General features: G+C 40.0%; 1 protein-coding gene across 2 annotated transcripts; it reads right to left on the bottom strand.

The window, feature by feature from the left end:
- Positions 1-8,722: 8,722 nt before the first annotated feature.
- On the bottom strand, positions 8,723-24,180 carry kif16bb (kinesin family member 16Bb). Of its 2 annotated transcripts, none has more exons than XM_049736377.2 (19): positions 23,883-24,180; positions 23,731-23,794; positions 23,555-23,656; positions 23,345-23,461; positions 22,180-22,277; positions 21,415-21,530; positions 21,179-21,321; positions 20,781-20,949; positions 20,370-20,492; positions 20,108-20,280; positions 19,963-20,028; positions 19,822-19,881; positions 15,687-15,806; positions 15,498-15,549; positions 15,278-15,412; positions 14,197-14,279; positions 13,548-13,624; positions 11,490-11,577; positions 8,723-11,307 (listed from the first exon to the last, which is right to left on the bottom strand). In XM_049736377.2, exons 1-19 carry the CDS (start codon positions 23,927-23,929, stop codon positions 9,118-9,120), a joined length of 4,023 nt encoding a protein of 1,340 aa, XP_049592334.1. In that variant the 5' UTR covers positions 23,930-24,180; the 3' UTR covers positions 8,723-9,117. The 2 variants fall into 2 exon arrangements, with proteins under 2 accessions (XP_049592334.1, XP_049592333.1); XM_049736376.2 differs by having other exon boundaries at positions 15,278-15,415; positions 23,883-24,178.
- Between the last annotated feature and the right edge of the window lie 134 nt (positions 24,181-24,314).

The raw sequence follows: 24,314 nt of genomic DNA, 5'->3' as shown, positions 1-24,314 counted from the left end.
ATTCATTCACACGAGTGTTCTGTTCCTTCCCACCAGGAGTCATTATTTTCTGCAGCCAACTCCTACTGGTTATGTTAATGTGTGAAATTTCCGTAAACGAACAAGCATCGAGATACCCAGGAAAATCTCTCCAACACAGCATGTAATTTGCATGTGCTATTGGACGAGCAATCCATTCATAGACGATGAGCGGATAGATTCTGATGGCCATACTAGTCATTACTGCTGGGCTGATGCAAGCTGAAGGATATGTAAGGTCTCTTTTGTTGATTGTGGAGTCCTAATGCTTTCTGCTATTTATGAGCATGTCATCCTCATTAAGCTGAATAGGTCGCATTTCAACGTTTACTTCACATGAACATTCACAGGTGCTATCTTGGTGTTAATTCATTTCTTTTTGCACATCAGCGTTAGTCACAGTAAAAAATGGGATTCATTTTGCGTTGGCGTCAGGTTGCCTGAATCATGCACCAAGGTGGTCACGATTCAAAGATTATTCAACTCACTTTTTAAGGTCCCTGGGGAGTCACAAATACTGGCTTTCAGTGTGTCTGGTCAATGTGTGTTGTGAGAAACTCCTTTCAGAGGCCAATTCAAAAGCTAACCACCATGTTCCAGACTTGTATCAGTTTGACCGGCTGCCAGCGTCACCGCTGCTTGGCAATAAACTTCACGCTCTGTCTTTTTATTCATCTCTTTCTCTGCAGCGCCCCGCACCCACCTGAGAGAGACAAGCTGAATCTGAGATCAATTATGGCCTTTGCGTCTGCTCAAAACGAGTCAGGTCGGAGAACCTCCACTAAAGGAGGAATAAAGGTGATCCTCAACAGAATATGATATCAAGTCTTCGGCATCTGTGGCTTTTCATCACATTTAGTATGAGTTCAATTATTGGGATCTACATGGTAGCGAGATGCCGGACAATGCTTGGAGCAAACAGACAAACAATACTTCTCCAGTTAGAAGAATGCTCTGGTTTGACAAATGTTCTAATTTAAAATGCAATTATCTTGAAGATGATTAAAAGTCACAGCAAACTTCACTTCCTGAGAAGTAGCATCATTGCGATGTTGAAGATGAATAACTGCTATCAGCCGTTGTGTAGTTTATAAAAATGATATCTTTTCATTTTTGCGCTGTACAAAACTACGCTTCAATGAAAACCTTGAACCTGAAGGGATATACTCAACAGATAAATGCTGCGCTAAAAAAATCAAACTTATGGGAAGAATCTTTTACTTGAGCTAAAAAACAGCAGAAATGTATATTGCATTGTAGAGTGAGAGTGACGCTCACAAAGCCTCAATATTGTTCCCCTATATACCAGCACTTCAATGGCTTGACTATATTCAGTATGCTGACTATTTCTACAGTGTAGCAATATATACGTTCTTCTGTGGTGTCCCATGAAAAGATATAATAATTATAGAGGCACTTTTGCAAGATACTGTACAGTTGTCTTGGTTTACATATATTCTAACCATAGCTTGGGAGATAAAAACATACATTTATACTTAGCACAGCATCTTAAATGCAAATTACAATGTGCAGTTGTATTGGGAGAGCCGAACAAAATCTTAAATCTCATTCCTCCAACCATGCAGCTTGACCGATTTGTGGCGCAAGACTTAAATAGTAGAGGCCATCCACAGAAAATGAACCCAATTACAGATCGTTTATTTTGCCAAGCTCCTTAGTCCAAAAGAGCATTGGAGACCGCAACACAGTGCAGCATCGGTATGTGCACAGATATAGGTGGGGTATGTCCCAAACCACTGTTTCCAAAACGTATGCCCATCCGCTTGGCATGATTATAGACATGAGAAGCTTACGATTGTCACGTGCTGGAGCGTGACACGACTGGAGAGGAAGAGGATGGGAGATCGCAGGGGGACGCCCAGCTGGCGGCTGCTTCTAATTGGGCTAAGCAGGTTTTCATGGCTCTAAAAAGAGAGAAGGCCACAAGCAAAGTAGCAGGGCAGACCAGGCTGCAGAGAGGGTAAGGGAGGGTGGGGGTGGAATGGAAGGCCGGCAGGCGGCCTAGGGGCTGGTCACACTCCAGCAGCTCTTTGGAACAACGAGAGGCAGAGAGAAGCAGCTGTCACCCCCTGACAGGAGCACACACTGCCTCCAGCCTCATGGAAAACACAAACAGGCACACAACTCCAAAAAAAAAAAACATTAACGAAATCCACTTAAACAAGAACTAGTTTAATCAAGGCCCTCGCAGAAGAAGGGCGGGGTGGGCAATGTAAATATACACAATGTAAAGGGGACAAAAGGAGCTGATTAAAAGTGCCAGCGGGCATACGTTCAATGCATTCTTCTGTCTGGATGTTTATTGTGCAGCGTTGGAAATAGTTAGAAGTGATTAAAACTGAGGTGAATTGACTGGGGGTGTGCTGTGAATTCCAGCATCGCCAATGCCCCACCATGGCTTTGTACGATGGGGGTGTCAGTGCATGCCATGCTTCAGGGTTGAATGGATTTACTTTACACTCTCAGAAACATTAATTAATGATCTGTTGTCAGTATTGTATAATGACTTTTGTTGTCATTTTCTTTCATATAGCTTCATCCTCACATTTCTTTCCTTGAATGACCTTTTTTCCCCCCACGATTTAATGGCGTATGAGCTGACATGAACAATAAGTGGAACAATAAGGATTATAGTACTGAAACTGAAGATATGTTTACATGGAACATAAATTATTGGTGCTTCATTCACATTGCTTTGTTTTTATTTATCCATTGCCTTTACAACCAACCAGATGTCTGGAGGACATGCCACACTCCTATTATGAAACAAGGAACGGATCACAGAATTGGAGAAAGTAAGGTTATGACCAAGCAGCTCACTGCTGCCCCCTACCGTCCAAATAGCAGTATGCAGATTTACCCTTCAAGCTTTTAATGTCACAAGAGCAAAAAATTTGCTGTTTTCTTGTAGCCTGGGGTCTTAATATTGGGTCTAAATGCATCAACACACATCAGTATCATTATGCATTGTCACAAGGCTCTTGGACTTGATAGCCTGTTATTCCATGAAGCTCATGCTGAGACACAAACAAATGTTTTGAAGAATTACAATCAACACCAATTTGAACTACAAAAAAAAAAAAAAGAAAGCCTCATTCGTATTCAATAAATATCACGTTATGTATATGTATATGACATTACAGGCAAGTCCACTCCCATTGCCATGCACGATCGTCTAGGCCGGTTGTGGAGCGATGAGAGTGACCACGGGAGGCACCCAAGGGGGCTGATAGAGCCTGTAAGCGAAGCCGTGAGAAAAATCGGATCGCCTTGAATTTGCATAAACAGCCTTCAAATAGCTATGCAGAGGGTATAAGTGTGAGCCATCCAAGCCTAAAAATCTCCCAGCCGTGGACTAGTATTGGGTTCATCCAGGTCATTTAACACTTAAAGACAGTCTCCAGGGAGCCTCCTCATGTTGGACAAATTGTTTTGCCTTAACAGCGCCTCGGTACTGCACGGGAGTGTGTGCCTAGTTCTGAGGAGTAATTTGCCGCCTGTAGTGAGGGAAACTTTGCACTGTGCCCCCTTTCCTTCAGGAGCATGGGCTCTATTAAAATACTAAATGGCAGCAGAAGCAACATCAGCAGCAATTAGGAGGAAATACGCCCTCTCTGGGTTGAGGTCCCATGAATAGGCTAAAGATATGGAAAGTAATGAGGGAGTTCTCTTCTTCCTTATATTTGAGGCAGTTGTGGCATCTCGTAACAATCAGATGAAATATGGAGCATGGGCTGTGTCAACCTATGGAAATGTAAAACCCTTTCAAAAGTTCATTGAGTTGTCTGAGTAATGAAAGAAATGCGCAAGGTTATAGAGGGAGAGCATGGTATACAGGAAATAGCTTTGTACGGAGCATCCCGGCGAGATTCTCGAGTATTTTGGACTCCCTAACATCACACGTGGGAGCCACTTCCTTGAGTCGGAAGCAGTGATTACAATTCCAACCAGAAACAAACTACAGCATGTAGCTGTATTTGTTGCTGACAGATTCTGTATTTCCGATATAATTTACAGCACGGCGATGTCTCCTGTTAACACTTAACTTCTAAGTTTTGATTAATAGCACCAATAGGATGCGGTAAGGCCCGACACAGGAGGGGTGGAGAAGGCGCTTGCAATGCCCGCATCAGCAGTCTGATGCTGTCACGGCTCTCCACAACTTCCCATAAAAGTAAAATGCAGCAGGTTTGGGGAAACAGCCTTGTCCTGTTTGTATAGGGATCGTCGTAAATAATATGCCCGCCGGCCTCTTGAGGAGAGCTGTGGAGAGCACTCATCACCGCTGCACACTTCATTTGCTGGAGCCCCTCACGCTGTGCCAGATCAGCATGATTTACTGGTAAGACATATTACTTTTCTATGTGCCATCTATCCTCATTCTTATTTTACAATGCAAAAAAATAGCAATGACATTTTGCAATGCTCATTTGTTTAATTAGTCTTAAAGTCATTAATGAAGACATCTTGTGGATGATTAAGCCTTTTAGTTGAAGTGATATTGTGAGGCAACATTTGAATTAAAATATTGACATTGTAAGGTTTGGCTATTTGACTAAATTAATGAGTTGATTATAGGTGATACTTCTCTATGTAGGAACTAAAATTAACTCCTGTGATCATGTTCATTCACACTTAATTCTGAGCTGATTTTTTACATGTGATCTTACTGAGATTGATTTTTGAAATAAGCCTCTGTGAAACATGTGATTTGAAGTCACAAGCTTGTAGTTGATTTTGCAACAGATTCGTCATTCACCAGTGCTTTTATGATGCATTATGTCTATTTTCTTTCATAAATCAGACCAGGCATCATTTTTAAACGGTCAATAACACAAGTGCAACAGTGCTCTAAAAGTCCAACATTCAAAAGCAGTGCAGCGTTTGTTGTAGAAAAATAATTTTGTTTGTGTTGCGATTTGTTTCTGTCTGGATTTGCTTTTTGACTTTGTTTTCTTTGACAGAAACAGAGGGCCGAAGCTGACAATTATTTTGAGGCCATTTATTTTCAAATCTCTTGGATCCTTATTAAAATCCAAATTCAATCACTATTCAACAACATCTGACGTGTCCCAAATCTTAACAGTCATACAGAGCAGCCAATTATTTACACAACCTGCTGTGCATCAGTTTCATCTCTTCTCTCAGTCACTTGTGATAGCTTGAATGTTTTTCCTGATTCAAAAGTCTGAAAAATACAAATGACAATAGAACTAGAGGGGCGCACACAAGAGAGCAGTACCAAGGTAAAATAATTGTTGCCTGCATAATCACCACTCAAGGTTCCAAGCAAAGAAAGCAAATATGTTTATTCACATTTTATAGGTATACAATTAAAATTAAGTTCAATGAGAAAAATGAATAAAGGTCTCCTGCTGAGCGTCAAGGGGGGTTATAAAATAAGCAAAGAATATGGGTAGCAAATTACCAATACAATTAAATTGAGCGAATGGCAACAAGTGGGGTGGGGGGTGGGGGGGGGGTTCTTCGACATTTTTATCTGAGATACAGCAACATTTGTACTTAGCAGACAAAAATATTGATCGTGTCTACAGACACTCGCTAAAAGGGAGCTTGTTATAAGAGCAACTTTAAAACTGAGTTGTCCAAATCTGTCACATTCATGGTGATAAATGCAAAATGGTGCTCTCTGCGGCTTGTGCAGGAAAAGATGACGTCCAATAAGAAAATGACACCATTAGACAAGTTCATCTTTTTATTGGACAGAAATATATTCCCAAATGAGGCCAGCTCAAGGATGAAAGTGACATTTAAATCACAAGAGCATCTCCTTTGAGATTAATGTTTTCTTTTAGGCTTGGGAAGAATCAGTCGCTGTCAAATTGAATGATTCAAGTTGGGCATTTCAGTAAAATTAGCCAAAAGAGGCACGAGTTCCACTCTCATTTTAATGTGACCTGAGCTTTGTGATCAGTAGAGGCAATATTTTTTGCAATGGACACAGCCAAATTACCATAGTGCTGTGTCTGAATACATTGGTTTCTTAATCCTCAACCTAGCCACAATAGGAAATAAACGGCTCACCGACATACTGATGCAGCCTTGGAATTAACGAGACATTCATTATCTTTCTCCAGCATACTTTTACGTGGTTAAAATAGCAATGTATTGGTTTGTTTGGTGTGATGTTGCACACTACGAATGTGTTAGATCTCCTTAATGTCCAATACAGCTGAAATTTTGATTGCTTCAAAAAATGCCACAAACAAATGTCACGCTAACAATCACAGCACAATATATATTTGTCCTTGTAATCCAGGGGTGTCAAACTCATTTTTTTCGCGGGCCGCATTGTAGTCCTAGCTTCTTTCGGAGGGCCATTATGACTGTCAACCCAAATAAATGTATGAGCACCTCATATTATATACAGTAAAAGCTACAAAACAAACTGACAAATAACTCGTATTCAAATCAGACGTGTAAAAACTGATCAAATATTAAAAAAATATTAGAAATACAAAATAAAATGTGAAGACAATTTGCAATTCTAGTAATGACACACGACTTTGATGCACAATTTGTCTTCGCGGGCCACATAAAATGATGTGGTGGGCCGTATCTGGCCCCCGGGCCTTGAGTTTGACACCGATGTTGTAATCCATTAGCAATGCATTTAGCCCGTACAGAAAGTCCATAAATATAAATTAATCAGTTCTATTTCTTTTACCGATACAAGCAGAACTTAATTGTTGGATCTGATGACAATCAAAGCCCCTAGTGGAGCTGCCACACGCTATTTACAGTAAATTGCAATACATGGTTGGCACAGCACCTCGTGAGTGTGACATGAGGCTTGACTTCACATGAAGCAAAATACTAGAAAATAATCTCTTAAAACAAAATGTATTATCCGCCAAAGAGCTTAGCTTATATAAACAGCTTTAAACTAGGCAGACACGTTACAATTCAGAAGTTATTGGCGTTAATACAGCACTACATAATTCAAAAGCATGAGGACATCAAACAAAAAGCCACATGCATAAAACACAACAGGGGAGCTGCATGAGAGCGCAACCAGTATAGTCAGTGCGCCATATTATGCAGCCCACTCGTGGAGATTCACTGCAGCAATAAGAGTGTCAGCGGCACAGTGATTTAAACATCCTCAGCAAGGATAAGCCAGCACATCTTGTCAGAACATGGACCACACTGGTAGGGGATGTACAAACGAGTGCACTTGTTGCCTTCAGTACTCCACAATGACATTTAGAACATGACGTCCAAGAGTCACAAATGACATTTCTGGCTTGAAGCATCAGACGTAACAGCGCAAATGGAAATAATACGTAAATACGTTCAAACATATTAATTAGCCTTTGTTTTCTTTGCTCTTTACATTTGTAAGTCAATAGCCTGTAGCATTAATGGGAGGGAATGCAATGTTGACATTTAGCCTATATTTGATCTATTCCTTTGAATGTAAAAAAAAAAAAAAAGCATGCTAAATCAATTGAACACCATTTAAAACGTATGCAGAACCACATTCTAAATAAGATAAAGCTTTGGGAAAGTCTAAAACACCTCTGCTGAAAATGTAAATCATTAAATCACTTTGGAAACTGTAGGCAGGCAGAAAGATTAAGATTGGCTCAAAAAGATTTATCCCATCAACAACTAAGCAGTGAGAGAACTGTCTGGGTCATGTTCACATGCTTCCAAAGTAGACGGTAAACAAATGATCCTGTTATGGGGTGTCAATGATGGCATTTCTTGGGACCAGAGAGCCCATCGGGAAGTCATAAGGTGTGATTAGAAAATCAGTGCCCACCAGTGGCTAGGCGCTGGATCAACCGTCCATCTTAGAACAAACATTTCCTTTTCACCAATGGAAGCCCAGCAAGCGACCAGGGCCACCTCGTGGTCAAACCAGTCGATGAACTCCACTTGAATTTCGGTTAAGTAATGTTTTTAGTACCCTTTTTTATTTGTTAGTCTTGTTCTCGCTGGCTCTAAATGGCCAGGAAACAGGTTGATAGGTTCAACATAAAACATTAAAATGGTGTAAATGCCATACACGAACAATGAAAAGGTCAAAGCATTCACAGGCCCAGAACTAAGAGAGATTTTCAGTTGTGATTTAAGAGTTCCTTGCAATAGAATGCTACAATTTCTTTTTTTTTTTTACACACTACAAGATTGGTGAAGTTGTTTATGTGCGTGCAAGGGTGTTTGAATTTGTTGCTCTCTCTGTGTGCATCCTGGAGTAATTTGGCAAAGCTGTGACTTAGAGCAAGCAATTTGTAACATGAATGTGTCAATGATTTGGCATTTTGATGTGCTACCTACTTTAAAATACAAAATTGTGGGTTAGGGGTTTTGCTGCATGATTGAGTTTCAGACAATTTGTGCCAGCGGTCTAACATTTTAGACATTTTTTTTAAGAAATAACAAGATAGATTTGCCGTACGTAAGTGGCCATGCACTCTAGATACCCAACTTGGTATACAAGCCAGGAAATTCAGTTTTCCGCTAAGTTCCTCAGAGCATTCAGGAACTGTTTTTACTGTTGATTTTCTTTCAGATTTTATTAGTAAATAAATGGATTATTAAAATTAAACCTTTAAGATCAGGTTTAGAATGAAATTTACAGTGTGACAATGGCAATTTGATCAAATTTGAAATGAATAAAGTTGGAGAAAGTCAAATGAAATGCAAATAAATGTCACATAAGCATGGGGGTAACATTTATTGGTAAAGTCAAACATTAAAAATGTGTTCACATAAATAGTATACATAACTTGACAAGTACAGAATGACAAAATTAACATGGATTTGAGATTAATAAAATACTTAAAATTAGAAAATCTATCAAACTAACTGAACTGGAACACTCAAGTATTTCACCTCAAGCACCACTGCATAATCTGGTAAAACAAGTGGGCGGTGGTAGGTAAAACAAAATATGGGCTTTAAAATTTTACAAGCTACTAGTCAGGTGGTATAAAATGTCAATTTCATAAAAAGAATAAACCAGACACCAAAAGTGGGTGTAGTGTTCCTTGCAATTCTCCACGTGTCTTCAAGCTGATCAGCTCATTACTGTCTGCCAGTTGTTGATCAGACACTTGACAAATAATTAATCAGGCATGCTGCCTCGGTGGAGCAAGGGAAAGTTAATTTCCACACCTCTGCATGGGGAGATGAATTCGAATCAAGTGCGGACAGGGTGGGTACTTTGGTCACATTTTCAGGGTGACCTCGAGCGCTCATATTTGCAAAGATTAAATCCACACTGACATCTCCATTCTTGTCTTCATGTAACACCACGCAGCGTACATCCGCAAGCTGACGAAGAGTCAAGTTGTGGAATTGACGATGGCAGGGCCTAATGGTGACTGAGCACGGGGTTGGATAAAAGACAACATCTTCCTGCACCAGACCAACGTGCGTTTCAGTAAGTAAAAGCTGGCACACACTTTCAATGCAGCTACTGGAGTTTAAGACGACCTTTACGCTTGTGTACAATAAAAGCTGCACATCCCCAATGGTAACTGACGCTCCTTCTTCCATGTTACAATAAAGAAAATAAATCAGATCTGCAAGACTCTTCTGAAACTGGCAGCAAACCCTCAGACCGGCATCCAACAGAAGGTCAGGTACGACACAAGCCTGTGAGTCCAATGATAATCTGTTCCCGACTGTCCTCCAGTCATCATTAAACAGCAGATGCTCAGTGACCCGGCTGTCTCCAGGGCACAGGACTTCGAGTATGGCCCAGCACATCTCTTGGGTAAGCGTCTTGCTGTGAGTGTAAAGACCCAGGATGCTTTCCTGTGTAGCTCCCATCAAACGCAAGCCATGGCCTGAAAAGCTGATGTGTACCTCCTTCAAATGCGAGTAAGGGAGTTGGTGAAACAATAGTAGCTGCTCAGATTGTGCAGTCAATGTCAAAAATTCCGTTTCCAAGAGGACGAGGAGAGCAGGGCAGGGTTCAGGTTGACTAATTTTAGCTACATTTAACCAAAAGAGAGCTAAAATCTTTTCAGAAGCCAACGCTGGGCTGGATAGGACTGACTGTAAAGATGTTTTTAAGTGTTGAAATGAGAGATTTTGTAGGTTCACAAGGGCAGCGGGAAAATCTATCAGCGGTTGACAAAAACTTTTCATCTTATTTCTTTCCAGAATGACAGCCACATCTGGTGTCTGATCCTTGTTTGTGGGTGTATGGGTAATCGTATCATTCAGTGGGAACATCTCAGCATGTGTTTCTTTCTCCTGTACTAAATCAACATGAACTATTTCTTGCTCATGAAGGTCATCTGGGTTCCAATCCGCTTTAATGATTTTCTGTGTAGACGACATGAGTAGCGTGGCATGTTGGTCATTGTAGTCCTGCATCTTAGCCTCTTTGGCCCAAAGGCGTTCCATTATTTCCATCTGGACCTGTTTTATCAGTGGTAGGTCTTTGACCATTGAATAAATACCACTATTCTTGAAACATGAAAAGAAATAATTATTTTTTACTAGGGAGAGGACTTGGCTATCAATTACAGACATGACCTTGCTTCCATTGACTTTAGAAATTAGATGATTGAACCAGTGGCTAACAAAATGCTTATTTCTTTCCTCTTCCAACTGCTGCAATAGCGTCGATGGGCTCCAAAGAAATTGCCCTGCATCTTTAACAATCCAACTCACTCTATTGACCAAGGTACTCAATCTTGAGCTTTGAACTCCATCCTCTACACAGACTTTAGCGGCCTGTGTTAAAGACTTGTCCAAATAGCCACAATCATTTGTGTCTCCAAAGATCAACTGTGCCTCCAAGATCGCTTCCTCAGCTGGACAGCAGAATTCTGGATTCGTAGAGGCATTTTCCTCGAGTTGAAGGGTGTTGGTTTGTTGGGGGACAGACTCGGAGCTCGTTTCCCCTGTATGCTGAAGGTGGGACACGTTGCCTAATGAGCTCCCACTAGAGCCAGGTCTCCCCTTGCAGCAGTGAGCCACAACACCTTGGATCTCGTTAGCATTCCCCTCTGGCTTCATGACACATCCATCACCTAGGCCCAGGACACTTGTCTGCTGGAGGCTGGCATCCCCTGACCACACTTGCGCTCTTGTATAACTTGATACTTCAGCAGCGTTCTCAGCTTGCCTCCAAGGGTGCTCAGACATCAGCTCTGGCCGTGATTTATGACACAGAACTATCTCCTGCTCCAGGTCACCCCTGGTGCTTACCCCATTCTGTTGTGTGCCTCCATCCAAATTGAAACTAGAGTGAGGGACGGGACCTTTTCCAGGTATTGCCTAGTTTATATTGCAGGTGGAATAAAAAGAGAAAACAGATATGTTTCTTTTATGCCAACTACAATCATTTACTTCCAAAAGTTGTTCCTCAATACTGTAGACAGTTGGCTGACAAAATGCATTTCATCTCAATGTAGTGCATAACTTCTGTAGAGGTAGGAAAAAAAAAATGGCTTACTTACGGTCATTGTGAAATTATCTGGTGCTGCCAAGGTAGAACTGCGGGTCACGAGTTTGGAGTCCACAGTCTTCGATGGAAGATCAAACTCACTAAAATGAATTTGAATAGACGCAAATACACAATGTAACAATATTTCACGATGCATGCTTTTTTTTTTTTTTTTTTTTTAAATCACAGTTGGTTAAAGGCAGAACATACGGTTGCAACAACTCTGGACTCTACTTTCCAAAAAGCAGCCATTTAGTTTCAAAGGCTGGATAAAATTACAGCCACCCTAATAGCTGTGAAATTAAAGACTGTGCACATGTTGATATGAGATTTACACATCATATGCAGCACTCCCTTTGATGGTTGCGCTCCGTGTATGTTGTCATTGATGTCGGCGTGAGTGAATTTGTTTCAGCCTATCATAGTTAATATTTTATTTAGGCAAAGATTATGCTAAATCACAGGGGAACTAAACCTAATATGTCAAAACATTTTCAATGTGCATGCAGTGGAACCCCAACTTACAAAACGCCCTCTTTAAGAACAATTAGAGTTAAGATTTTTGTAAAAAAAAAAAAAAAAAAACTCAATTTTCTTTTGGTCTTTATGTAGACGAGTAGAAGGATCTGTATTATATTTCTTGCACTGCATAACCATCATTGGCATTGTGCATAAAGTATTTCTGTAAACTGAACAATAGTAGTTGTATCCTTCTGGATGGAGGAGGAAATCTGTTGCATACTAGGTAGAGACGTTCCCTTAAGCTGATTTTTTTTTCAATTTATTGATTTATATTTGATTAAATTTTATTCCACAGAGTTTGTGCTGACACCTACAAAATATTGGAGGGGGGGCGGGCTTTCAGCTACAAGAGAGATTCAATGGACAAAAAAAGCCCAAGCCTAAATATGGTTACTAAGACAGTAATTGTCGAATGTTCTAAAAGCTCTGCTTCAAATACTTGAGTGTGCACTGCGTAGTGCTGATGGCAGATGTGAAATGCAATTCATTTTTACAGCGTACATCCTGCAGCCTTTGAGAAGATAAAAGCACAAGACTGAGCTCTGGCTCGTAATCATAGTAGCCCTTTCTGACCTCATGTTTTGAAATAGCCATGTTGCAAGCTAAAAGCTCAGGGCCAAGCAATCATTTATTTCCTTAAATTGCTAGTCAAGCCAAAGTAGTCAAATAAGCAAAAATACATTCCAGATAAGTGAGTAAAAATGTTTACAGAGAGAAACCATTCTACTCAACTTTCAAAGTTTCAATACCACTCAGCCCATTCAGGATCGTGGGGTCAACACAATCTTCACATTTATTTAAAAACTGATGAGAAATTTGAAATTTCAATATGCGTTTCAACAATGAAGAAATTCACTTTATTTGCTACTCTAACCAAAACCTGTAGTTGTTAATGGGTTCCCCACCCCCCAATATCGAAGATCTGTATACTCAATCAATGTAGCAGTTAGTAGGGAGAGTGTCTTCTGGGGCTTTTGGGCAGTGAAAAAATGTTTAAGCAAGCCACACAGTATGCACAGATCCTTATACTAATTATCAAATGTAATTAGGCAATACGTTCTGGCTCTTCAAATAAAATACTATATGCTCTTTACTTTTTTTCTGCCATCACACTGTGCCCCCAAAAGCAGAAATGTCTTCCCTTGTCACAATGCCCTCGCTCTGCACCCTGATCATCATTGTAACAAAAGATGTTCTCTACATCGGCCCGGAAGTTGTTTGTGCCTGTGCGTATGTTGGTGGAGTGCATGTAGTGATTCAGTGATTTATTTATTTTTTCTTCTTAATAAGGACACGGTGGTTCGCTAGCAACTGAAGTACGGAAGCCAACCTGCGACAGCCTCTGAGCTGTCTAGACCAGCTGTGATTTACATTGGCAGAGTATAAAATACTTCAGACTGGCATGTCCATTTGCATGATCCCACTTTCTTACAGAAACCCTGCCATGATTTATGGCTTTGATTTTGCAATGTCAAATTCTGTGCATCAACTTAGAGAGTCAAGAACCAGTAAGGAGCTAAGAGATGTATGCATCTGACTCGCGTCTTACCTTGGAGGGCCAAGTGTGATCTTGCTCAGATTGTTCACTTTTGATTTTGGTGACAAGGTGATCAATGACCGCGCACTCTGCAGAGAATAAAAGAAACGAGAACTGAAATGAACAATTCAAATCAATTCAATAAGAAAACGTTTTATTTGAACCATTTGCTTCATAAAAATAGAAAAGGGTTTTTATTTTGTACATCTAAAATGTATCAGTTAAAACTTTTATGTACTGCAATGACCTTTATGAGTTGAGTAGCTACCTATAAAGCTCAAGCTTTGTGTATTTGTCAACCAGCCTAGTTTTATCACTTCACTGGTTTCTTTTATATCAAACAAATTGTTTTAGGTTATTCACCTGACATGTTTCGGTGGTTTAGTACAATCAGCCTAGTTTTGCTCACATAAAAGGTGTTCAGCTTCTTTGAAAGATTAAATATAAACTAGGCATTGGTTAATTTCTGTGTATTCTAATGAATTTCTTAGCCAATATGTATGGGACAATACAAAACATAATGGTGGGGAGGGTGATGTCTGTATTCCATTAGAAGAAAGCAATTAAGTGAAAGCAATTAAGCTAAAGCACAAAGTTATTGAAAGATGTTTGGCAAAAAGTCATTAGACAGGCAGTACTGTATGTCAAGCTGTATGTTCACCTGCTGTTTCACTTTGAGATAGGCCGCTTCAGTGGGGTGGTTAAAGCGTAATATGGTCCTTCTCCCAAGGTGTATGATGGCACCTGGAGGGAAAGTAAGGAAACAGAGCGACATATTACTGAGATACCTGCAAGTACAAAGTATTTGGAGTTAGTAATAATGCAAGTCCTACTAAGACAGACAAGGATTTGAGGCTCTCCACATTTGCCACCAAGTGTAATGGTCAATAGAAACCTCCCGGTCCATGTTTCAACGCAGTAAAGTATCTTCACTAAAAACCTGCTGACATAAATTGGGTGTTGGCCTGCATTCCACAGATGAGCATAAGGGAATGACTTGCTACCAAGAAAGCAATTTCTAACAAGAATGGCAGTGGGCTAAACCAAGGGATAATCTACGGGAGAAAACGGTCAAGGAAGGCTTGGTAATCCTCAAAATGTGATAGAATGGAAGTGATATTAGTGTTCATACGTCAGGCTCTGCTGTGCAATCTCTGGCTCCAATAAATTGTAATCTTCCAACAACAAATGACTTAGAGAAGCAACAAAGGACCTACAAGGGCCCCCTCTGATAGATTTCAGCTGCTGTTGGATGGAAAATTGCAAACATTTATTCAAGAAAATGCCTTCAGATACAGCTGTTTATTAAGGTGATATGGGAAATGGTTATAAAAGAAGGCTAGCAGAAGGCTGTGATGCACTGTTGAGTTATCTCGAAAAGCCAAGCCCTGATGAAGAGGAGGCAGTAAGCCGGAAGGCTCCGAGCCCCGGCGAGCAGTGTCTGTTTGGACAAGAGAGGTTAAGAGTCTTAACACTGTTTGACTTTGTTCTTTGAAAGAGTAATGCTTCGCTCCCACTTCAAACCCGCAGGCCCTATCAACTCCATCTACCAATTAATGAAAATGGCCTCAATGGTTTCTAAGAGATCTGTTTTATGAAAAGATGTATTTACAATGCGCCCATGCCAAAAAATGATGAGCCAAGAACAACATGGATTTCATGAGATGAAACAGCTTAATAAGCAAATATGAAAAACAAGTCATTGCTTTCATTTCTTTCGAAAGAATATGAGGCAAGTTTACCCTGAGTCAGCTGGCAGGGATGAGTTACTACGGTGCCATTGACTGAGCACATTGCATCCTCCTGAGGAATGAGCGTCACAGTCCCAGCGTGGTTTTCAAACACACAATGTTCACCGTCGAGCCTGGAATGACCATCTTCTGAGAAACAAAAATGCAGTTTAGTCGGTAAATCAACAGATGATGCAACAATGGCCTAGATCATTTAGTAACCCTGACTCACCAATATTCAAACCATAGGATCCTTTGTTAGTGTTTATCATGGTTCTGCCTTCCTACGGTAGTGATTAATCAGAAGACAATATGTAAGGTATGTTAGACTGCAAACATAATAATTGGCTTATGCTGGTGATTAATAAACAGAAAATGCCGAATGAATGCAAATTAGGTTAGGATAAAGCGTTGTATTTACTTTCAAATAATACAGAACGATGCCAGTACTGAGCAAGTCTTCATCAATGCCTATGAGATGAGGGAAGTGGCAGTCCAAAACCACAGCGTTTCCTTCCTTTTTCAGAGCCACCGCCTCCTCCTATGGGACACATGAGAAGGATAGAGACGGTCTCAATTGCCCATAGCTGAAATGGCATACAATAATAATGAAAAAAAAGCTGACAGACATTTAATGACAACCAGCAGAAAACTAAATTCTTTATGACTGCTCTTCCTTGCCTGAAGGCCAAGCAGAATAGCCGAGTTTTGGCCATGTGTTGCTATGAAGCAGTCGAGTGGCTGACGGGGAGAGAGACGTAATAAATCATTTAGATTACCATGGTGAGAGTCAAACTGTACGTTGTGTTCGCCGAGCGAAAAAGACGCAGAGCCAGCAGACACACACACGTGCATTGTCTAACATGCACCATTGCCACCAGTGATATACAGAACCATCAAGGTTATGGTGCTTTTAACATTCCCAAGCTTGTACATCAGAATAGCAAACTGATTCCACATGATTGAGAATTTGTTTGTATGGAAGGTAAAAAGCCAGACATCAACTTACACTTGAGTTGTAAAGTTTTGAGTACAAAAAAACTGCCTCAAGGTGACACTAACAAAAAGTAAGCATCCAAAAGATGAAGTTCACACACGTGCCTTCTTTTTTTTTGTTCCTCCACAGGCAATAAAGAAGTTGCTTGCTGCCATCAAGCCAGTTAATGGTAAATACGAAAACTTGGAAAAGTTTACTGGACAGCGGTTGACGATTGAGAAAATCTTGATGAATGAATCTGACTTGCCTTCAGTGGTCTTCTGCTCACTCAGCCTACATCAGGAGTCAATGGGTGAGTCATTTTATTTTAACAATTAATTTTCGAATGATAATAATGTACTTGCAGTTTAAGGGTGCATCTCATGTAATTAAAGTATTAAAAAAATCATCACAAAAGATTTTTAAAAAATTACATAGGAAATTATTTCTGATAAAGAAATGGCGTTCTGAAAAATGTGTTCATTCCATACTTGGAGGGAACGCCTTTTGGCATTAATTACTGCTTCAATAAGATGTAGCATGACGAATACCAGAATGAGCCTCTTAAGGTGTTATGGAAGCCCAGGTTGCTATGATAGCAGCCTCCCCCTCGTTTGCTTTCATGGGGCTACCATCTCTCAGCTTGCTCTTGGCATTAAGCATTTGGGATTCTTAATTTATAGCCAAGTGCAAGTGCTCCTCAAAGAGGTATGATCCTTTTAAGACTGTGGACCCGTGCCTCAGATTGTTATGGTTCATCACGACTACCTCCCCAAGAGGCACAGTGGAAAATCTTGCAGAACTGTATAGAAACCACTCTATAAACACCAGCCTTCGCCTACTCACTTTGGCATGGATTGGATGGTGACAAGGAATGTCCACAACCACTGCCTCACTCAGTGGCAGTTGAGAGATTGAAGAAATCCTCCCCACCAACTCCCTAATGAAACGGGAGAGGTATCGACCAGGGCCTGCGACTTAATTAAAAAGGATTCTTCACAGGCTTCATTAGAAGTTGGAAGAGGCCTGGCAGATTAATGCACTGTGTCACATTCTTCTGACATCAGGGACAGATGAAATGCTTTTAGAGTCTCCTCACAGTCGCATATGTGGCAGCAGTGAAGGCTGATCTCCATTTCAGCTGGTCACTCAGTCAGTGTGCCATGTTGACCAAAGACAAAACTAAAATCGGCTTTCCACTTGACAGATGGTGAACAAACTAATTAATGCTGACATTGGCTAAAGTAGCATTTAATTTTCCATTAAATACTATCATCAGCATCATTTTGTTTTTTTTCTCTGAATTGGCAGATCTATTTTACTCGTATGAATTCCAAATCAGCAAACTTATCACTCTTAATACCCATCAAACATGGCACGTGGACCAATGTGCCAACTGAGCAGATACATATTTGCAATTAATTTTGCTGCAGAGGAAAATACATGCATTCGTAAAACATTACATATTAATGTGGATTCTCCTGGAGTAAAAAAAAAAAAAAAAAACATGATTTGATCGCCCATAAAATTGTAATTTGTTTTTTATGCACCACCTAGGGCAAAACCACAATTTGCCATTTGGTATTGTCCTCGTATTACAGCACTAATTGCGCCCTATTTGAACACAAAAATGCAAAAATAAGTACTTGTTTTGCATTCAGGTAATTTGCCCAGGAGGTGCCAAATTTCAAACATTTGGGATGATAGAAAACTGAGGATGCAAAGCTGATGGTGGTAGTGGTATGCGAGATTCAGCTATACGCAATAGAAATACTCAAATATGCAAGTGTCAGTATTAACGTTCTTTCTAAGAAACTGATTTGGATCTACTTAGTTTTTCCTTCCCACATGCCCTGTAACCAACCTGGGGAGCTCATGATTCATAACGCCAATCTAAACTAAAAAAATATTGAAAAGTGTTTGTTTGAATTACAAAGTATGCCATTTGTATAGTGAAGGGGTCATCTATGTGGTGCCCACCTGCTCATTTTGATTTTCTTATATTCTCAGCTTGTCGAAGTGAATATTTAGAAATATGAATACCGGCATAGATTTGTAAAAATGAATAGTGTCGCATAGTGATAAGGTTTCTAATTATTGTGAGAAAGTATTGTGATTTTTATCACTAGTAAATTTGATTAAGAAAATTTGTTATTTCAGACACGCGTATCAAACTGGTTTCCCTTTGCATCAATATAGTAACTCAGTTTCAAAAGGTTTGATAACCTCTGGTGTAAAGCACCACTTGGGCACATTGAAGCAGAGTGTTTCGTAAAAACAAAACAAAAAACTCATTCCACAAATGGTACAAAGCTTGACAAGCAATATTCCACTCAAAGTACTAAGCCTAACTCTGTTGTCTGCAAAAGTATTCCATGACAGTATCCCACTTATTTTTTGCCCAGAAAAAAATGCAAATGCACTGAGAGACAAATGTCAAATCCAAAAAGTTGTTAAAATGCTTCTAGTTTTGGAATCACTAGAGCGCCTGCTGTTCACTACAATGGCCTTTTGCCCAGATGCCATAACGTGTCCACAGGAATAAAAACGGCTATAATACCTATTTGCTTTAGTCAAATGGACAATGTTTACCCCAAAATAGATTAAGACAAAGCAGCCTCATTAATACCGCATGCTCACTTGTGTAAGATTAAAGTGCCATATGTCAATAATCAAGATTTCATAATTAGGAGCTGTGACAGCTGCTAATGAGTTCCAGTAGCATTGTTTTGAATAAAGATCTATTGAAGCTGCAAATGTCATCTGCCAACGAACTTGCAGCATAGAATATTAATACCTCAACATAGTATGTACCTAAATAGCCACTTTAAGGTGTTAAATATGATTTGAGCCCAAAATCAAATGAATTGTTAAACATTGTCTTGGAATATAAAACATTTAGATTTGTTTTTTTAATATCAGAAGTAGAGGAGCAACGAAACCTGCACAAAACATGCAGATATACTCAAGTATATCATCCGGCATGCATTGTTTGGTTATAATTCAACCACTACTTCTCATGACAGGCACGATCTCGGTTCATGCATAATGGAACAGGCGAATTGGCTAACTATGATGAGGGCCCAAAACAATGACATTTGGTGTGATTTGGGATTGTCTGGAAAACATTCAGAGAGTAACTGTTCAAACTGTCGTGGATTTTTCCTCTCTCTTTTCAACAACCTTAGGGTTTTGCAAGCTCTCAGTCTCTGAAGCAATATTGTTGCAAGCAAGTGAATGACAGTTTGGTTTCTTTACGCCAGACTCCCAAACGCTGTCACACTCTCACCTGAGGTGTATTTCAACAACTCAGCGTTTGAGGTGCCATTTAAATCTTAATAGATGCAAAGTTATATTTCATGCCAGGTTGACTTTCTTTTTCTCTCCGCCTACCAACTATCCACTGCTAACATTTCTGGGTATTTATAGGAGCTGCAGGGACACCAACTGGTGAGATGATTTCATTGCAAGCACAAGTGTCAAAACTGCTTTTAGGCTGAAATGTAAAAATTCTCAATATAATTGTTTGATTTAAAATAAATGCAGAAGAAACTGATGACAAAAGTAACACTTGCCATACCTGCAAAATACCTCGAGTCTCCTCCCATTTGCAGGTCCACTCTTTGGTTAGAGTATAAACCTGCAGATATGGAAAGGATTGCAAGAGAGGACAAATACAGTAAGCACCCTCAAGCTATTCATTTGGCAGTAGAAGAGTGACCTTTTCTTCATTTTCATGCAGCTCCTCTTCCATCCTCAGAGAAGAAGACAGCTTTCTATGAGGCACCTGTAGCAGTACACAGAGAAATACATGTTAATGAAAAAATAACATCTTTGAATATCGTATGACGGGAACAATACAGGACCGGTTTGGATTCCAATAGCCTTTTCAGCCTGGTAACCTCTGCCTGGAGATCCTTGATCAACTTCACACTGCTGTCTTCATTCACTGTGGGGTTGTTCAGGATGTTTCGAGCACGGTTGGCATAGCGCAACGTGCTCAAGGTCTCGGCATAGTTCACATTAGCTGGGGAAACGGCTGCAACATCATGGAGAAAGGCCCAAATAAGTGATACAGTATAAAGCGTTGTCCTGCTTTGAGAAGAGATTCAAATGTACAATGCATACTTGCAATCATTGTAGTCTTGGAGTTTCCACCAAGACTGTCTTTAAGCAGCCATGTAAGAACAGAGTCTCTGTAAGGGATGAAGGTCATCTTTTTGGTTGTCGGTTGTCCTACACTGAGCTCAGCTGTAAGGTCAAACAAAAACACACATGCATTTAAAAAGTGCCAATTCTAATCAATTAGTAATCTGTGCAACTGTAATTTGTCACATACTAAAATAGTAACTTGAACTTTCCATACGTGTGGTGAAATTAAGTAGTAATAAAAGCTATCCAGCCCTCATAAAAATACACTTTCTCTTTAGAGCGTGAATAATTTGGTGCTGCAACTGTTGTTTTTCTATCAATGGGCCTATTGGCATAATAGTAAACATGGTGTGCCAGTCTGCTCGTCCTGCTTTGAGCGCCATTTACCCAGAGCTGAAATGACAGTGCCCAGGGTGACGAGTGATTTGTTGATGTTGGCGCCCTCCTTCAGTCTGATGCCTGAAGCCTGCGTGATGTCTGCCCTCTCACTGCCAGCCAGGTCCACCAGGTGGATCTTACTCAGCATCTCGCGTGGCAACTCGGCATCAAACCATGTCTGTGGCAAGGTTCGCAGAGGAATACGACTTACGAGCACATAGCGGCATGACAGACCTAGTTGCAATGTTGTAATGGAAAAACATGAGCCTTTGATGCTATGAAAAAAGTTCAGGACGCCAATTCAGGCTAATTAGAGCTCCTGAGACATTCCGTAGCATTTATAAACGTCCCAAAAAATGTAAGGCGACTTCAACACGATCCACTCATGTATACCACACCTTCCTTACCTGAGAAAAGCTGATAGAGAAGATGGCATGCGAGCGACTGCTTGAGTCATTCATCCGTGTGCTGGCAGTGATACGGTTGGCGTTCCCAGCAGCAATCAGCTCTTCCATGTCGCTGTAGCTATGTACTAAATGCTTGGACAGATCTAAGGACAGAACAAGTTTTTAGTCTCTGTTTTTCTTTTAAGAAATATTCATGTCAAGTGTGTTTCGGGGTGGGGTGAGTTCAAATCTCTTACTCTCCACATATGGTCCATGCCTCGGGTGTTCTCTCACTCTTAAGCCTCCACTCTCTGTGACTACAGTCCTCTTTTCAAGAAGGTCATACACACGTTCATTGTAGATTTCCATAAAGCTGGTGCCCAAAAGGATTTCAGTGTTAGTTTTTTGTAAATGACAGCACATCATCAAAAGCCCCCAAAAATTATCAGGAGTATACTTATACAATCAAAGCTGAAGTTGAACCTGATCTGAGCCGTGACAATATACACTGAGAAAAATACTAAAATTTATTTTTTCCAATCAGTATAAAGTTATCTAAAAAAATAAATAAGAACACAGTTGAATACAATCAAAGCAGGCGTTACCGATGCACCCCAAGCACCAAAATGTGGATTCCTCAATTCAGCAGACCACAAAAGAAAATGCTTGTTTTGCAAGTTCTTTCTTTGTCAGCAAAATGGGGGCATGAAGTAGGGCAAGGTGCACTCTAAGGGTAAGCAGCAGGTAGTACAGTGTAAAGTGGAGCAATCTTTTTTTTTTTTTTTTTTTTTTTAACAAACAAAAGTAAGACAAACCTTCAAAATACCGTGCTTAACTTGATTAGAGCAGTGTAGAATAAATAGAGGCCATTTAGTAATGCAACTTTTTTTTTTTTTTAGAGGGGGCTTATATTTGCAAGTTTGAGACCAATATTTGGAGGTTAGGAGCAGGGATGCATATTAAATTTAGAAAAATCCAGAATATAAATGTAATACCCTGAAGAGGAGAGTAACATCACATACCTGACCTCTGTACGAAATGACACTGCATTGCTCGTGTTCCTCTCTGAGATTTTGGAGCTCAAGCCGTCACAGATCCGTGGGATTAAGCCTTTTTCGTCCTGGAAAATTAAACACTTAAAAATTCTGAAACGACGTTTTGTTTTAATGCGAGTGTCTGTTAACAAAACAACAAGCGGAGACAATGGAACAACTGGCGCAAAAGGTTAGTGAAGCATTAAAGCAATCGCTTGATTCCTTGTTTTAATTACACTGCAGTAGATAGCGAGCATTAAAGACGTTATATGTAATTATCAAGTATGTTGAATGGAACAATGATGGTGTCCTGGTAGACATTCATTTACCCCTTGGTAGAGTGAAATTTACATTTGAGTGCAAGGTGGGAAATAGAAAAGCTACGCGCTGCTGCACTCATCATGTTTTCTGATTAGTGCAGGAAAACACGGAGACAAATGAAGAGAAAAGGAACGATGCCTGATGAGGTCACATTCTAATTGTAAGATGTGTCAACATTACGTTCACGCTGGGTAAGCACAACTAAAATGTTTTGCGGTCTAAGCTCCTCCGTGCTGATTATATTGGCGCAGTAGTAGTGTCTTAGGTGAATGACAAATACATGAGTTTAAAGAGTTCCATTATAGTTTCATCAATTTCTGTCTTTTTTTTTTTTTTTTTTTAAATGGCATGGTTACAAGAAAGTGTGTGAGCCCTTTAAATTGCCAGAATTTCTACATAAATTAGTGCAAAATGCGATCTAACTTTCATCTCATCATCAACGTCTGGTAATTCCAAGTGGCTCACATACATTTTGAAACTGCATCTCGGGCCCCACTCATTTCTTTAACTGACAACTTTCATCTGGTGCAAGGCTCTATTGTCAACGCTTTGGTATACAAATCCACCTAACACTTCACTCTCTTCCTAAATTTCTTAGACTCAAGTCACAAGTTGTTGTAATTTGCCTCTCTGAGGTCCTCCACTGAATATTTAAGTTCTCCTCAATTACTTCTACTATCGTAAAAGAGTCAAAACAGAACCTTATCCTTGGAATCATCTCATACAGCTCTTGCAGATGCAGGTGTTCCCATTATTTTGCTAAGTGAGTGACTGAAACATTTTACATGGATTAAAACGTATGTAACAGTGCTGGAAAATGTAGAAACCTTACTGCATGACCCATCATGGTGTAGGATTTGCCTGATCCAGTTTGGCCATAGGCAAACACACAGGCATTGAAACCTTCAAATGCAGCTTTTAAGACATCTTGCCCCAGATCATTGAATATCTACAAAAAAGTAGACCAAGAACGTTTAAAACTCTTTAACATACTATAAAAATAAATAAAGCAAAATCTGCAACTACACAACAGATTGGATACCTTCTCCTGAGATGCAAATGAGGGACTTTGGTCAAATGAGTCATATGAGAAGTCATAAGTAAATATCTTCGTGTTCTTTTCATCTCCTCGAACTGATGATGGCTAAAGAATTTCAAGAGGGTCAATCACTTTGCACGAAGCTGGCTCCCGGTGCATTGCCATTATACAAGCTGTACCTTATACAAATATATATTGTTTCCTTCCAAACGCGTTACCACCTTGGATGATAATCGTTGTTCTCTGTGGAGAAGTAAAGTTTTGTGACAAAATGAACAATAATCAAGTCATGCATTTTTATTTATTTTTTTTTAAATGTATTTATTAGTACCTTTTGTTTAGTGGACGGACTCGGACTGCGACGCGAACTGAGGCCATCACGGAGAAAACGACTGCAGCTTTTGCGCAGGCTGAGCATGCTGAGCGTCAATTAATAGTCAGTCAATTAATTCACCTGTGGTGTCTGAGTGAGTGATTTGCACCTTCTCTCCAGCAGAGGTCGCTGTTTACAGGCGCAGACGGTCCATAACGCAGTTTTGATATCTTTAAATTACTAATTATTTTTTACAGGTAGTTGTCACGGACATCCTTAGTTTCTTAATAGGTAACGTACTCAAAATGATACTTTGAACATGTAGGGATTTGTAGTTATGTTTTAAATGTTCATATGCTACACATGTTTCCAAAGGCTATTTTTAAAACACATTTTACTATTGTTATTGCTCTTCAATTCTATAAAACTGGGGTGTGACAACAGGAAAAT

This window comes from Syngnathus scovelli, chromosome 12 (genome assembly GCF_024217435.2).
Source record: "Syngnathus scovelli strain Florida chromosome 12, RoL_Ssco_1.2, whole genome shotgun sequence".
In the NCBI taxonomy this organism is placed as follows: Eukaryota; Metazoa; Chordata; class Actinopteri; order Syngnathiformes; family Syngnathidae; genus Syngnathus; species Syngnathus scovelli.
The sequence above is the reverse complement of the archived record's forward strand: the minus strand, read 5'-3'. Positions and strand labels throughout refer to the sequence as shown.

Excerpts from the sequence above, each read along its gene's own strand:
- kif16bb (XM_049736376.2), bottom strand. The coding sequence starts at position 23,929 with ATGGCCTCAGTTCGCGTCGCAGTCCGAGTCCGTCCACTAAACAAAAG. Across the intron at positions 21,531-22,179 it reads TCATTTCGTACAGAGGTCAG|CTTTATGGAAATCTACAATG; the intron begins GTATGTGATGTT and ends TTTGGGCACCAG. Across the intron at positions 15,807-19,821 it reads AGACTCGAGGTATTTTGCAG|GAGGAGGCGGTGGCTCTGAA; the intron begins GTATGGCAAGTG and ends TGTGTCCCATAG.